Here is a 17,781-nt window from a genome sequence, read left to right as displayed (position 1 = left end):
TTCAAGTTATGCAAGTCAATTTGTCAGGGCTACAACAAAATTGTTTCACCCAATACCTTAGTACCTCACCTTAGTGTAGCTATTGATAATACCGTCAGTTAATTTTAGGGAACAATTCTTGTCGTACCATTTTGAAAAAAAAATCAACAGTGTAATCCTTGGAAACCTCCCCACCCCTACCCAATCCCTTGACCTCATTCGACCAGGGCGCACCCTACCTCACAAATCCTGATTTATCTTTACTCAACATTCCGTACTCGTCAGTTACGAATGATTGGTCAGGACCACGTAAAGATCAATCTGTATAATGGTCTCAGTAAACACATCCTTAAGCTTGTAAATCAAACTCAATCGGCTTTGGTTTCAATGTAATCCCGATAGCAGAACAATGTGTTATGTCCAGTTAAAGTACTAAACGTGCTAAAACCAACAACATGATCCTTAAAGCCATTAAAACTCATATTTAAGTACCTCTGTAATTGTGACTCAGAGCAGTTTACATGCTGCTGTAGACAATATGTCACTTACGCTGAAGAATTACGTCGTTAACCTCTTAATGATGCATTTCTGTCTGGAAGAAACATAAACCGTCAGGCATTAGAGAAGAGCCTCTCTTAACAACACAAAAAAAGTTCCATTGACTAATCTGAAGGAGAAATTAGACATACATATAATCCGCTAACAATGCACTGGTAATATTGCTGGGATGGACCGAGTGCTTTTATCACCGTCCAAATGTTTTCACATCGTTTTTGAGTGCTCTTCCATCTCTTCATGCCCTTTGTAATTATGTAAGTGAGTGTTTGCGCGTGTTTGTGTCTGCACATGTAAGTGTTTATCTGTGTCTACACTCAGTTTTTGTCTAAGTGTGTGTTTGTGGCAGTTTGGAGTTCATTGTCAACGTCGTCTGGTCTCCTTTATTTCCTTATTTTTTATCCCTCTGTTTTCTCTCTCATACATGTTGCTGGGAAAAGACAAAACAAAGGATGGCAGTTAGGAATGATAAAAAAGTACTCATTGAAATCCAAAAATGTGGTTACTCAGTTTTGGGTTCCTTTTGGGTCCAAAAATAGGATATACAATGGAACAATACTTTTAAAACACTGAGTGTGGGTGAAGATCATACTTAAAGGCGGGGTAAGTAAGTTTGAGAAACCGGCTCGAGATACACTTTTTGTTATATTCCATGGAATGCTCTTAACATCCCGATAGCGATGAATATCTGAAGTGCTTTGACAAAAAATCCATAAAGAAATGTCATCTGTGGAAGCCGTAGCGCTGTAAAAAGCACGGATGGCCTACCTGCCTGTCAGCTTTCCATCTGTGCACAAACTTATCTCGTGCCCTCATTGCTCATGTACGCATTCGTGTGTGTTGGAGGAGGGGCTCTGTAAGGAAGTGGTCGATTTCTTTCGGTTGTGTATTTTCAAATTCTAGCGCACTCGAGCTGGTTTCTCCAAAATTACCTACCCCACCTTTAAGTATTATTGCATTTGTGTTCGTATCAAGGGTTTCTGCTTCGTATCCATTGATTTATGTAATTTATCAATTTTCCTTGTTTTTGTCCCTCTTGCAAAATGACATTAATATCAATTAATTCCAGTTTGGCTATTTGATATTTTCGAGCTACTTTTTTGGTGGTTTCTCTCATTTTAAGCATGCCTATAGTGTTAACTTAAGGGGTGTTGCCTATGCTAATAATCAACAACCCCCTGCCTCCCATTTATGATCAAGTACATAAAGGTAGATTTCAATGGTTTAAAATGCTGTTATGTGCGAACACCCATTCATTTTTGCTTCTGTCTAACCCCTGACTTTTTTAAAGTCCTGGATAGTGTAAAAATGTAGTTTTCCCTAAATTGCGATCTTTCCAGGTCTGGCCTTTATTTATTTTTCACTGACTTTCCATTTCTCCACTCTCCTTCATGTGACAAGGTAAATGGATTGACTTCGACCAACATATGTATTTGTTTCTTCCGTAAACGAAAACTCAGTTTTACCCTTTGTGGCAGAAACACTGCTCTTTGTGGCCTCGGTGAACCACACCACATATTTTTGGGCAGAGTAAAGCAGCAGCTTTGAGATGAAGGGTGTAACGCGAGCAACCATACACCCCTGGCTTTAGAGAGGAAATGAAAGAATCCAAGGGTTAAACCTCTCGGTTCATAACTTCACACATAGACAAAGTTTCTTCCTCTCAGGCAGGGCTAACATCCTGTAAATATGCATGTTTCACCATCCATTTAAAACACAACAGAACCAATGTTGAAGAAGAGGCTTGTTGGGAATGTAGACATGTATTTAGTTGCTATACTGTATTGTTATGGTTATTGTTTCTCTTGGACAAGAATAAGGGTTGTGGTTGGGTTGGGTTCCAGGACTATATCATGTTTCCATCATCACTATCGCAAGTGTTTCTAAAAGGCAGGAAACATGGTTCAACAATACACCCATAATGTTGGTTTCGGTGTTGTTTTTTTGTGCTGAGTCTTTTCCTGTTGATGTTTCAATAAGAGACAACTATCTCAGACAGTTTCTCCGCTGGACTGCAAACCCTTTGAGGAATTTATCTAACTCTGGAGAGAATGGCTGCATAGCTGGGAAGTGAGGTCAAGCCTTCGCTGCAGCTGCCGCCTGCGAAACACTAACAGATAGCAGGCATGCCTGTCAATATTGTGTCTCACGCTCTCCCACTTTCTGTCTCCACTTCACTTATTTCCCATCAAGACTTTTTTTTTTACCATCTCAAGAGTGTAATGTCCTACAGTTGTCTTATGGTTGTGACAAATAGCATCTGTTGACTGACTTCGCAATACTTAACCTGGACATTCATTACTAATGAATCAGTGACCCCCTTCGACTCTGCTTACACACTTCAACCACTCGGATGAATGATGATGGGTTGTACTTCCCAAATGAGGTTAGAAGGTTGTAGATATGGGGATGGAGTACTGGAGATCTGGTTGCAAAAATGAGGTAGAGGTCAATCATTTATTTCTGTAGATGTTGCACATTAAGAAAGAGAAACATTTAGGGTGATGAACGATCATGTAAACCTTAAGTGTTTTGAGGAGGAAAGCACTGGCAAATTATGTTTACGGCGCCACATTAGAAAGAGCTCATGATAACTGCCTATTTAGTTTGACTCATTGGACATATTTCAAATGTACTTCTGACATTGGGCTTTTATTTTGAAAGGTTCTTGGTAATCCCGGTCTTTGGAGCCCTAAAAGTTACAGATTCTTATTAAGCTACAGTCATAGTATACTGTATATACATTATGTAACAGTCAAAGTATGCAGTATTATATTACATGAGAATACATCTGGTCAAAATTGCACTAAAATATTGGAAAATATATATTAGGGACATAATTGAATTCCTCATTTCATCATTTTTCCTCACATCAGATTGTAAAAAATGAACATCAGGGCTTTTCTTTTCTTTTTACTTTAGTTGTTTCTTACTTTATAACATCAAAAATAAAGATAAAAGAATAATATGTATTTACAATGAGTTTAAATTATTCATATCTCACTGGTTAGTAATGCATTTAGGTATATTTATAAAAGGAAATACCGTCCTTTTTAGTGGTATTTTTGCACCCACAATAACAAGGTATTTGAAATCACTGTACATTAACAGAACTTTGTACTCAAACGTATTGTTAAAAGTTGTATATGTGGTTGTAGAGTGATATGGGTGTTGTTGTTTTGTTCTGTAGACTGATGGTGTGGTTGTTAAGTGATGGTAATGTGGTTTCAGAGTGTTTATCTTGTTTTAAATAATCAACTGTGTCCTCATCTGCACCATACTGTATAGGGATGTGTTGTTGTAAACATTTCTTTCAGTGCCAAATACACTTTCTGCATTCTAACTTTTTGGGGGTTCGTTATCAGCTTGATTCAAACATGCCGCATGATGAGTCGTACATTCTAAGGCGACACTAAAAATACATGCCATTTTGATTAAGTCATCAGTGCTCGGGTTTATTTCTCTGGCAGTGAGTCATAATTCAAATAAGACATCCAGACATTAGAATAGATAAGAACTTAAGCTTAATGACTGATGAGTAATAGTAACTCACGTGAGAAGCAAAGCCATGACACATAACAGGGGCCAAACCGGCTAAATATACAATCATCTGTCTTGTATGTGCCACTTAAAGGCTTGAGTTATTCATTTGGGTGACTTGCACATTTCTATTAAAGGGAAACCAGGGCTTTTTAAAAATATATTATGTATATTAAGCATATTTTATTATTTTTTATAAATAAAGAGATATTGAAGTGCATTATTGATTTCTATATTTAAAAACACAAACTGAACAAAAAAAGATTTAGACTGTTTTATTGAACATTTGGTGTATTGAACTAAACACAAAAGACATCAGACTTGCCCCCACTTTGCCTGTTTTAAAATCTCGTTTAAAGATACTTGTTCTCCCGTGCTTTTGCAGACCACGTATAAGACGTATCAGCCTGTGTTTTCTAAATTGGGGTTTTCTATAGTCTTGTTTTTTTACATCATGTATGAGGGTTTTCAGTCTGTGTCTTTAAGTATGGTTTTATTGTCTCGTGCTTTTACATTAGTTTCCTTTTGTCCTATCGGTTTTGTCTAAATGTATTTATGCTGTTTTTTTATATATTTATTGATGTACAGCACTTTGGTCAACTCTGTTGTTTTTAAATATGCTATATAAATAAAGTTGGATTGGATTGGACATGAATAAAATAAAAATATATGGATTGTTGTAAACATTTAATCATGTCCGAGTACCAATTTCAACCCCTTTCTCCTTTGCTTCATGTCTCCTCAGGTGCGTTCATTGTCTGTTGGACCCCCGGCCTCGTCATCCTCCTCCTCGACGTCTTCTGCGCCAACTGCAACGTCCTCACCTACGAGAAGTTCTTCCTGCTTCTCGCTGAGTTCAACTCGGCCATGAACCCCATCATCTACTCGTACCGCGACAAGGAGATGAGCGCCACCTTCAGGCAGATCCTGTGCTGTCAGCGGCCGGAGAACGTCAACGGCACGGTGGCTGAGGGGTCCGACCGCTCAGCGTCGTCCGTTAACCACACGGTGCTGACCGGCAGTTCGCACCCCCACCATCACCACCGAAACCACAAAAACGAACACTCGGTGGTATAAAGAAAGGCTGGAGATGGCGGAGATTAGTCAAAGGGGTTCATCTCCAATTGAAAAACTGACTGAAAGAAGGTAAAGGGCAGCATGGGAAGGTCTAGAGGGACTTCGTATGAACTTAAGACGGTGACGTGATACATGTAGGTGGAGTAGAGTTAATGAAGATTTGGATGATGTCACAATGAAGGAAAAAGGCAATTACGAAGAAAGAAGATAAGACTTTAATGCTGTGTGGAGGAAGACAAGTGTGGGGTCTGTTAGTATTTTTGTTTAGCTGTTATTTTCTATTTGTTTTAAGTGTGATAAGGACAACGCTGATATGAACTATTTAAAATTAATCTGTGAAATGAAGGTAATGCCAGTAACATAGTCTTCTCTAACTGTGTATCCTGTAGCCTTATGTTTTAGACTTTATTTCTCCCCCTTGATCCCCATTTTTCATTTCCATTCGACATGTTCCGTACAAACAGCATGACACTGCCGTCAAAGTTTCCTTCACATCCTTTTACGGATTCAGTTTGAGTCTGAACCAAGATTTAAAACGCTATTTTTCTTTTTCTTTTATGTTTGGGAGAAAGCATTTGAAATCTTGGGAAATTCATACAAACAAATTCAGTTTTGTGATCATCACGTTCAACTGAACATTTATTTTGGCTATCTCCAGCAGCCTCACCTTTTTTTTTTTTTTTACTTTGGAACTTTAAGGTTGGTTTCTTGATACATTTCCATAAAAGGAAAGTGAAAACAATTTTGGCACACCCTGCTGATTCTGCAAAAAAATAAATATCAACACTCATATGGTCAAAAGGTTTAGCAATTTAGAAAAAGCACTAATGAAGGATTGTTTACAGAGCCACTATTCATTTCCACAACAGATTCATCACTTTTCTAATGGAATTGACCTTACAACCTTACTTACTTACTTACTTACGTACTTACTTACTTACTTACTTACTTTGAGGACTTACAATTCTACTGATCTTCTTTTCTTACTAATGCTTTGGTGAATCAAGTTCCTTCCTTTGTTCCAACTTAAATAAACAAGGGGTCCAAAATCTGTCGTTTATTCCGTCTAAGGAGTTGGAGACAAGTTGTTCCAGGGATCTAACCAAAAAAGGGGAGGAGGATGTTTGTGGTTTTTAGAACAGTGTTATGTGGATACAAGGTGAAGGTCATTTCTGGTGAGCGTTAACAGACTTCAGATCATGACATGAAATGTGCTGAGCTGTCTGCCTCAAATGGTTTTATCAAGGGTCTCTGTGTCCAGGCTGACTGAGGAATAAGGTTGGGAGGTGGGGGGGGGTGGGGGGGTAAGAGAATGTTGAAGTAGAAGCAGTGTTTATTAGCAATTGCCCTCTGGTGGCATGGGAAGGATCTATCAAACTGAAAAAAAGTTGTAAATGTTATCCATGAAGATTTCTGAAAACTAGAACTCAACATTGTTAAAGGTGACAATATGGGTCATTCCATCTTTATAGCATGAACTGGAAGTTGATGAATGCTTGCTAAAATTGTTAGTTGCTATCAATGTTGCCACCAATTATGCATAGTAACCAATTTGACTGAAAACACTAACCTCCAAATGTCATGGCATTCCATATTTTAGTTACATTTCAGTCCTTCGTCAGAGTTCACCTTTAGCATCAATCAGAGAGAGACTCAAGAAGTTCATTTCAAATATGTAAGCATGAAAATATCTTTCCTATTAACCAGAAACTCAATGTCAAGCACAAATATCTTGCTGAAACAGTGTTATCGGTGATATGAAGTAATACAGATGTCCCTCTATAATATATGATGTTCTATTTATGTCATTATGAGATTGTTGGGAAATTCACCATGTTTTATTGTTAACCAGTCTTTATTGTCAAATGCTGAGATGTTTATCATCGTTGTCCCTCTGCATGGCATCTAAAGGGACACATCATGTATTTAAATCTTATTGGGTAATCAAGTTGGCACATATTATAGATTGGACTTTGTACTTGTCTTGTTTACCTTCACAACTTAATGAAATGTTAACCCTCTCAAGACATTAAGCATTTTACGCAGTCCATTTGTAAGGGGTACAGACAACAATAAGGTATGCCAGTTGTCTCTTAGGGCCAATGCAGAGTTGAATGGGGATATCTCATTACAGTCTGGTGATGCTATGACGTACATTGTTAAAAATCACTAGCTGAATGTTTTGCTGTGCGCATTTTGACCTGAAATACACAGATGAAGCTCCAAACAACCTGACAGAAAAGTGAGCATCACAGCCAAAAACAGTCAACTCTTTTCCAAGAAGCAAGATGTTTGTCAGGGATTCTTCAGCTGCATTGCTTAAGTTAAGTCAGCTGGTAGTTTTGCCTTTCAAAGCTGGCCAAAATACTTTCCTTTTTTAATGAGTTCTTCATCCAGAGTTTTGATTGTATTTTTGTTCAGGGTATCCTGGATGCTAAGAGTGTGAAGTGGATTCCTTTGGTTCTTTCTCCTTGTAAATATTTGTTTGAGTGTTTTTCGCCATACTAAACACTCTTAGATGTTTACTTATCGGACAATTCAACTTAATTCCTTAAGATATGCCTTTGAGTTGGCCCGTCCTTAACTTCACAACAGGCCTCACAAGAGTATTGGCAGTGCAGCAATGCCACTAATTGCCAATCTACAGCTCTTAAACCAACCCGTTTTTCCAACAAATTCAGGTTATATAGCTAACCAACAAAACCTTCTTTCTATTTACTTGTTTACCAGTGTGTCGCTATTTTCACACCTTTGTAAGTATATGTGTACAGTATGTATGTATATAAAATGTATTATCCAGAGTTAATCACCAAAGGGAAAGTGTTTTTCTGTTTGTAAATTTAAGTGTGTTATAATCTGTCCAAATGTACTGTAGGATTTTGTTTTTTATGTCATGAATTATTTTTGTTTTTATTGTGACCCTTATTAATGCATTTCCTGTAGAAACTATTACAATTATTAACATGTTTGTGACCCAGAAACAGGGATATCAATGTGTGCAGTGCCTTCAAGTCGTCCTAAGAGTAACCAAACACCAAAGGAGCCTTTTACCGCCCTCTCTGGTTGAAAGTAGTTGTTGTACCTGTAACCACGCCCAACAATGATGTCATCATAGTGTCCCAGAGTGCACTTGAAAAAACAAATGGAAATCATTGTATGTTTGTGTTGCTAAAACTTTAGTTATACAATTGCCTTAAAGTACACCAAATATAAATGGTTAGAACGATATTTCACTTTTTCCGAAAGCAAATAACAAAATACAGCCTACATTTTTATTATGAAAAAGAAGGATTTCATAAATGTATGAAACTTGTTCCAAATGAAAATATTAGATTTGCATTTTAAATTGTTCATGGGGACACTAATTGAGGTTTTAATTTAATGTATCTATTTAGTCTTTTCATTTAACAAGCAGGTGTTATCATGATTCCAAATATTGTTCATCCCAAAGTGTTGAATGATTTAGATTTTGCTTCCTAACTGTAGGTCTGAAATATTTGTGTTGAAAATTTGCCAAGATAAAAAAAAAAACATGTACCAGTAGTTTGTACAAAGTAATCCTGACACAGACGTTAATGTAATTTCCATACCATCCATATTGTACGGGCCACTATCAATGAATGTCCAAAGTCATAGTGTTATCACAGCAACAATAAAAACATGAGAAATGTTGATGTGGTGGTGTTTTTCTATTGTGAAATAAGGCCTTTCTGAACGTGTGGATCTTACTTCAACTTACATCAGTGATTGTCAACTGTTGACCCCGTGCGCCAAAGCTTCCCATTTGGGGCCACAGGATATTAATGAATTAAAGAAATGTGACTCTCTCCAGGTGCTGCTCTTAGGATAATCTATTATTGAGCAGTTTTGGGAGTTTGGGAAGTTCTTCTGTACCATCTGTTGCAGCGGTTGCAATGTAGTATGCTAATCGGCTAGCCTGGTCAGTGAACCTTATTTGGCATTGATTTGTTTCAAACTGTAGGTTGATGTTGTTCAACTCTAGTTTGATACATTTTTTAATGCACTTTAAACATTTAGATTGTGACCGCATCATCCAAATGTGACTATTAAAAGAGTATACGAAAAACAAACTGGACAGCGATTCCTCACTGCTAATAATTTAAAGGACACCTATCATGCTATATTTAAATGATATATTGTAGGGCCATACCTATATAAGGTATATTTATACGTTTCTGTTTTCAAAATACCAAACAGATCATGCATTTTAGCCTTGCCTCATTTCGCTCTATTTGCTGTTCTCCAGCCCTGTTTTTGCAGGGGGCTGATTCTGTGAGCTGCAGCTGACCACGCCCCCCTGCAGGAGAGGGGAGCGTGCTCTGAGATCAGCTGCTGGGCTGCAGCGGGGAGAAGAGGGGGACAAAAAGAGATCCCTGTCCTCCGTGTTTTATTCTTATATATGATTATATAGAGTCGTTATTCATTTGTTTTAAAGCTCAATAAATAACAAAGAAGACCTTTGTCCGGCACTTTTTCTAATTTTGTCCGGAAGATTTAAACTTTAACGGACATGTTGACCGGCGAAAGAAAACCCAACTGAAACTCTGCCGCACGGTCCCCTTGTTCCTTGGAAGAGGCGGAGAGGTGGGTGTTTGTCATCTGCTGGTGGACTAACCGGAGAGAATTACAACGAGGGAGGGATTGCATTGAATTACAGCAGCAGGAGCAAACACTTGCCTCGGGGAGGGAGATAAAGAGCCACAGCGGAGAATAAACAGAAGGGCAACCATGGCAACCATGCGTGGGAAGTCTTCTTCGCTGCTTTTGTGGCAGACTACAGCACCACTTACAGGCCTGGCATATGTACTACAGCGTCTCCAGCGCTTTCGAGTGGCAATGGCCGGCCGTGACCCAACCCCACATTCTCCTGATAGGTGGAGAGTTGGCCCAATAGCCGTAGCGCCACCATCCTGACGTCAGGACAGTGTTCAAATCTGGATCAGTCTGTATCAGATCCGTTGCAGCCCCTTTTTTAGAGATTTGGGTATGGAGGAAAATAGAGAGGGTTGTGTTTTCTGACACTTGGTGAGTTCCCTGGAACACCGGGGACACATATTCATGTATAAAAGACGCACAAAAGTGCATTTTGCATGATAGGTCCCCTTTAAGCTAGCTGCGCAGAGCTAAAGACTCGCTGCATAGCTATCTAAAATTATTGCTGACACCCTACTAGATTAACAGTGCTCTTACCCTCAGTGTGTCTGGCGAGAAAAATGTCTCCCCCTTGGACAAATGTAGTCAATGACCCCTGCCTTACATGTTTACCTCTGCTATCCTTGCTCCTTTCTGTTATCCACCAGTGTTTTTGTCTCTTTGACATCCAAAAAGTTAGTAAAAGGCAAATAGGGGAACACACAGTGTAAAACACAGACTAGACTGATAATATGTTTCATGACATGAAGGTTTGCTAGACCTAATAATCTAAAGACCTTGAGGCTGTTCACACATTCTGTACAGCCTTGACTGTCAGCAGATATAACCACATGTTTAAATGCTGTCAGAAAACCCAACCTGTTAAGCCCGAGAGAGCCCGGTACCGGGGCACTGCCGCAACATCAACATCAACATCAAAAAGGTGTGGGCGAATCTCCCCACTCACATGTGTGTGAGTGGGGAGATTCCCCTTTGATTCTATTGGCTCTAATGATCAGAAAGAGATGTCAATCACCAAAATCGACCAATGGGTTCCAGAGAAACGGTAAAACCCCCATTTCCACCCAAATCACCTCAGAGGTGGAGTTTATTTGGCTAAACCTCTCTAAAAAAGTCAAATGTCACTTGTTTTGCATCAATCTTGATACAGGGTACTTATTGTATGTTGTACTTTGGATTCCTAAAGCTTTTAGTCTACCTTACCATCATCCAAGGCTAGTTTTCACTATAAGTACAAAACAATCTTTGGACGAAAAATATAATTTACAGTTTTTTACTAGGTTCAATCTAAATTTTCTTTAAAAAAAAAAAACATCTATATTGATTCTGACTCTTCTACATCCAACTCACAGGTTTATCATTACTTTGAGGAAAAAGATTATTAATGTAACCCTTTTAGAAGGGAAGATATGGTCATTTGTTCTGGGAATGTCATTTTCTAGCCTGAGACCTGAAAAACATGCTCAGGGCTAAAAAGGTTAATTCATCCTTGGTGTTCTTGAGTTGCTTTTCACTGCAAAAGAAAAAAAATGTTTGGACAGGTATACTCACTTTATGAAAACGAATCATTAGAAAGTAATGACTTTATATTGCAATATGGGACAAAAAGCAGACCCTACAAAACATGCAGTACTGCACAACTGTGGTATGTGTTTATGTTTAACGCTATACTGTAAGTGTGGCCACTATGTGTCATCTGTGAGATGAAGCAAGCAGCAGCCCTAGCAACAACAGCCAAATGTTTTTATAGGGAATAATTTTCTGTGTGTGTAACGCACACTCTTCTATGTTTGTTGTTCCACAGCTGTAGAGTGCTAGCCTCCAGTTGACTGATATACGTCTCTCTACTTCCTGTTGCTCCCTGAATGGACCAATCAGAGCCAGTGCGGCAGCTCGGGAAGTTCCTCTGGACTGTCGTTGAATGAGGGGGATGTCACATCTTTGTCACAATGTCAATACAGACACTTTCCATGGTTCCCATTATGGTGCGCTGACTGACAAATACATCCCCTCGGTCAAATACCCCACCGCATTTGTGGCAGATAGGTTAAAGCTATGACGTGTGGAAAAGTCTGAAAGACATTTGAATCTGAGTTGCTAACATGCCAAGACATCCAGGAATTGCAGCAGATCTGTTGAAACATTCAGACATTTTCAACACACAGCTTCCTTTGAGACAATATTATATTTCTGCGCTGGAAAAAATGTACTGAACCAAAGGAGATTATCATGACAAAACAGGAAGTCATTTTTCACGCCAGTATAAATCTCCTGTCCGCTGCTATTGCAAGTTGGCAGGAAAGTTAGAAACTCCATTGAGATAAACCTCTTGTTTGCAAAGAGGACAGGCCGCTAATTTGCTGAATGAGTGTTTCGTCCAAGTATCTGCAGCTGGCTTTAGGATGAATTTCAAATAAGACAGAGCAAATGGATTCTGGAGGAAGGGACTGGCTGCAAATAGTGATAAGATACAGTGGTAATGGAGAGGGATGAAAGAAGGGACATGGAAATATTTAACGAAGAGGAAATACGTTTCTCATCAGTCCCCTTAAAGGTGGGGTAGGTAATTTTGTACTGCACTGGACTACAAAACTGCCAAAGTACAGGAGAATTTTGACTGGGAGACTTGCCGGTATAAATATAGCGATATATGGGTTGCATTTCAGGTGCAGTATCCGAGGACCCCGACAGAAGAGAAGGACTTCCCTCACGACGCAAGCGCCATCACAAAGATCCAGCTTACCGCCAACCTAAAGCAAATTTGCATTAAATACAGGCAGGCGGTGGACCTTGGGCGTCGGAGTGGCCAAGGACGTGTTGTGAAGAAGAAGAAGAAATAGTTTATTAGTCCCCTAGGGGAAAATGGGTTGCAGCACATCACAGAGGCTTTTAAAAAGATAAGACAATACATCACTAACAACAACATAGACACAGATAAAAAAACAAACAGACATAAGAAAACCAGATATCGGCAGACATGACAATGGGCCTATAGGCCCTCATTTGCGAAATAGGGGGGACAGGGCCAGACCAGCGGGGTAAACAGTGCGTCCTAGCCATCATTTATTCATTTATTCATTTATGATGGCTTGTGGGACGAAAGACAGCCTAGATCTGTTCTTTTTGAAATAAGGGGCACGATATCTCCGCCCGGATGACAACAGTTCAAAGTAAGAGGCAAGAGGGTGCCTCTGGTCACTCACAATATTGTGTGCCAATTTTAAAACTCTGTCCTTATATAAGCATTGTATATTAGAAAATGAGATTCCTGTCAATCTACTGGACAATGTTATGGCCCTCCTGACTGACTTTTTCTGAGCTTCAGTTGCGTTGCCGAACCAGCATATAATGCCGAAGGAGAGCACACTTTCGATAAAAGCATGATTAAACATCTTCACCATTCTGTTGCCGACATTAAAAGACAATAATCTACGTAAAAAGAACATTCTTTGTTGAGACTTAGCATTTATTTTCTCAGACCAAACATCCCATCTGAGCTTGTGGTCAAACACCACACCAAGATACTTGTACTCAGTGACACATTGAATGGGCTCGCTATTTAAAAGAGTAGGGTTGGGCGATTGTGCTATTCTAAAATCAATTTCCATCTCCTTTGTTTTTGAGGTGTTTAGAAGCAGGTTTGACTTCTCACACCAGTTAATAAAGAAGTCAAGGACAGGCCCATGCTCCTCTTCCTCATCAAATAGGAGGGCCGTATCATCTGCATACTTAATAAAGTGCCTATTGGGAAAAGTGCTGATGCAGGAGTTGGTGTATAAAATAAATAAAAGAGAGGATAAGACAGTGCTCATGTGCTCATGTTCTTCGAGCTGTGTGATGAGGTCTGGGGTGGCTCGTCTGCTACACGCGGCCTCAGCTCCGGCATCGAGACGGGGGGACCTGGAAGAGTCGTCTTCCGGACCAAGTTCACCCCAGAGTTTGGAGCATTCGCCACACCCAGAGTCGAGCGAACCCAGCGGAAGTCTGCCAGCTGCTGTGGTTGTAAGGCATCGCAGGGATCTGCTCCAGGTATGTTCATGATTTCAAGCTTAACGGACTTGCTATATAGGCTACCACTATACAGAACCTTCCACAGAAACACTGAACATGTTTAAGCTTTGTAAAAGTAGAAGGTATTGAGAGCTGTTGTATTTGTAAAAGTAGAATGTATTGAGAGCTATTTCACAACATGCCTTTGGTCTTATGTTATCTGGTGGCTATAGTCCTATTGTGTTATAATAACAAAATTATCTTGTTTATTCAAGGCACAGCTGAACGGCCACAGAAGTGACCGGCTGAAGAGGAAACATCCTGCTGATCATGCAGTGCAGGAAGACCTCCAAATTAAAAAGAGGATGGTGGAGTTAATGGAGCAAACATCCATCCGCAACGCAGACGGCATGCAGCAGATGAATGCCACTATTCGGGATGGCTTTTCCCAGATGAGGGATTTAATTCATGCACACCCCCACAGTAGCAGCGGTGGACATGGACATTTCCAGGAGGAATCATCACCATTCATGCAAAGAAGGCCACACCTGCCTACACCGACCTACACAGCAAGAACAAACTCGGACACTTTTTCATACAGGCAGTCACTGTTTCAAGAGGACTGATAAAGCACTGAGCGTCACTTTTTTGTTGCACTTTATGTTAAAAGAAAGTCTGGAAGTTGAAACAGTTTGAATATTTTTTTGATAGCCAAGGTGTTTTATTTCCTTTGACTGTAAACCTTGTTCTTAATAAAAAACCTTGCAAAAAAAATAACAGTCTTGTCTTTCATGTGCAGTATATTTTAAAATGACAATTGATCCCATGGTGAATTTCACAAGCTACCCAGCAGTATATAATGTAATTTAAATCTGAAACATTAAGGTAATGAGCACATTAATCCATCAATAATTATAATACCATAATATAGATACATACATAATTAAGATAACTAAATAGACCACATTTCTGACAAGTAACCAAGTAGTGTCAAATATCTGAAGTGACATATATGTCACATTGGGCTTTAATGGTAACATAACTCTTATATATAACTTCATTAATGAGGATGATTTTTTTGGTTTAAATTAGTTTGAACATTTTTTAAAGAATAAAGAATATTAACTAAATATAATTGAATCAGCTAAATTAACTGAGCCGATCATAATCATATTTCCAATTGTGCATATGTCCCTTTGGGTTTACTGTGAATGTTTAAGTCCGATTTTGTCTCATTTGTTTCATATCAATTTGATCAAGAAATGTTATTATTATATTGTTATGGGAACACAAAATCACATGACCTGGACCATGACCCACCAGACTGGGACTTCATGAGATAAAATAAAGGCTAAAGCTGAATAAGTAACTTTCCAGAACATTAAAGTTCATGTGACACCCGTGTACCGTTGGGTCCTTATGGGAAAGTATATATATATATATATATATATATATATATATATATATATATATATATATATATATATATATATATATATGATACTGCGTTTGCACATTTGTTATTTGTTGCACTTCATGTTCAAAGAAAGTCTGAAAGTGGTTGCAGCCAATTTTATTTTTTATTTCACACTTTGAACATTGGAGAATCAAATATTTTAAAGCTTAATAATACATGTTACATGCATTAAATGGTAGGCTCAGGGCCGTCCCTCCCTACAGGCCGATCATGCAGACTGCGTGGGAACTCACCTTGCGGAGGGTGACTCAACTGAGCCGAAAATGCGGCTCAGTATAATTGGTCGATAATTGGATGACCATTTTAGTTTTCACTTCATACATCACTGTAAATTGCATGTAATTATGAGCTGTTTTGTTTTAATTTTTTTGTATGTATGTCTATGTATGTTTTGAGTGTGTGAGGACCCCATGAAGAATAGCCTCCACTAGCACTTAAGGATAAATTGTCCCACCAACTGCTGGTTCTGCCCGGTCTTACCCAAGACATTCTCCTGGTTGCCCTTCTGGTTATTCCCCGCGGTAGTCTTAGCAACATGTAGGTCATGTTCTCCATGTCCACTTGTTGCTGATGGAGGCGCTGTAGATGTTGCACTAAGATCTGTAGCATGGCCAGTAGCATCTGGAGCACGAAAGCAACCCTGTGATCTGCCATTGTTGTTGGCGAAACACATGAGCAATGACGCGGGGGGCGCGGGGGTGAGCAGGAGAGGTGGGAAGAGGCGGGGCTATTGCGTCATCCTTATCAGGAAATGATCGTATAGGCGTAAAAACGGAGCCGTTTGCCCCCCCCCCAGATTGTTCCTTCGCAGATCTACCAACCTTGCGACCCGTTATCGTTTTCTGCGTTTCCATGTCGGCCGTTATCGCTAGAAAGTCAATGGGTTGTACTTTTCACATTGCACTCTTAAAAGAAAAAAAACTACCGCACCAAGGAAAAGCAAAATAGTAATGTACATTCATGGAATTAACCATTTCAAACTTTTGAGTGATTTAATACGCATGTGTAAGTAAAGGATGCATGTTTGGCAAAGCATTGTTTTCAATAAATGTTCATTCACAATTAGAATATTAACAATGCATTCCCTAATTAACTCATAACAATCACATTGGTATTGATTTCAATGAATGTGGCCCTACTTGGCATTGGATCTAATGCATTGGTGGTTGTAAATTAAACAAATATGGAAAAAGATAAAACAAATAAACAAAAGGAAAGGAAGGAGTAAATATGGAGCAGATAGAGAAATCAGTGGGAGGAGAAAAGGTGAGGAGAGGGAATAACACAGTGGGAAGCGGGAGTGAAGACAGTCTGATCCACAGTTTAGATCAAGGAGGGATGACCGGTCCAAGGCTAAACTCCACGCTGCCTACTTTAAACAGTTTACATTGGGCATCCCAAAAACACACACACGTTGACTTCCTCCATAGCACTTGCACACGCTGGGAAGCAGACACATTCACAAAAGTATACAATGTTCTCAGTAAGAAACACAAACACTCACTTTAAAACTGACTCGCATATGGCCAACCTGCTTCATTCACCCCTCTGGTCCCTCTGGTGGGGAGCGTTAACACTGCAGCATCTACAATCTGCGGGTGGGGGGCTGTTACGAAACATGTGTTAGGAGAGGCTTGTTATTCAATAAACTGAGAGAAAGCGGCATATAAAGCATGAATAACTTTTAGGGTCTGGCCCTCTCTGTGTTTCCAGTTGAAATATTTACATTTTCCACACAATTAAACAGTTTTCTTAATTACATAAAAGAAAGATAAATTATTTGTATTATTTTAAATGTGTTATTATGATACTTTGGTCTGTTCAAAATTGTGATAAATGCTGTCACAATAAAACATAATTTTAAAATGGTTGATATTCTTTGGCATGAAAATGTAAAATTATCAATATTTTTCCAATGATTTTGTTATATAATCGTATTTTGTATGCAAAAATCTCAAAGTTACTAAAGCTGTCAAATAATTGCAGTGCAGTTAAATGTACAATATTTTCCCCCGACATGTAGTAGAGTTAGAAGTAGCATTTAAATAAAAGACTCAAAGTTGTTATTAAATACAAAAACTTGAGGAAATGTACTTCGTTACATTCCACTACTGTAAATGAATAGTCAATTCTCTATCATCCACTGTGTGATAATGCCTTAGCGCCCTTCAAATAATACTGAGGTTGTTTAAGGACATTGGCTGTGGGTAGGTCTGTAGATGTGGGTTTATTTTACTGCTGTTCCACACTCTTACCATGAAGCCACACTGGACCCAGCAGCCTAGGAGCAGCCGCTACCTCCCATTTAGTTTCTATGAGGTGTGGCAAATCGCTTGAGTTGAGCATAGCAACTGATGTATGGGCATTTGCTGTCCCAAGATGATGCATTTTGTAATTAATTATCCAAAGTAATACGGCACATTTACATTTAATCATCTTCATCCAGCTGTTTTTCTATGTAGAGGGGTTTTGGTCAGACTTGTCAGCAT

At 39.1% G+C, this 17,781-nt stretch overlaps 1 protein-coding gene across 1 annotated transcript in view; it reads left to right on the top strand.

Moving 5' to 3' along the window:
• The window catches only part of lpar1 (lysophosphatidic acid receptor 1), a 47,195-nt gene extending 38,372 nt beyond the window's left edge, over positions 1–8,823 (top strand). The window contains exon 3 of the mRNA XM_079659203.1: positions 4,820–8,823. Coding sequence (XP_079515329.1) covers positions 4,820–5,151 — 332 coding nt within the window. The 3' untranslated portion in view covers positions 5,152–8,823. The remainder of the gene's footprint in view (positions 1–4,819) is intronic.
• The last annotated feature ends 8,958 nt before the right edge of the window (positions 8,824–17,781 follow it).

This window comes from Notothenia rossii, assembly GCF_949606895.1.
Source record: "Notothenia rossii genome assembly, chromosome: 11".
NCBI lineage: Eukaryota > Metazoa > Chordata > Actinopteri > Perciformes > Nototheniidae > Notothenia > Notothenia rossii.
The sequence above is the reverse complement of the archived record's forward strand: the minus strand, read 5'-3'. Positions and strand labels throughout refer to the sequence as shown.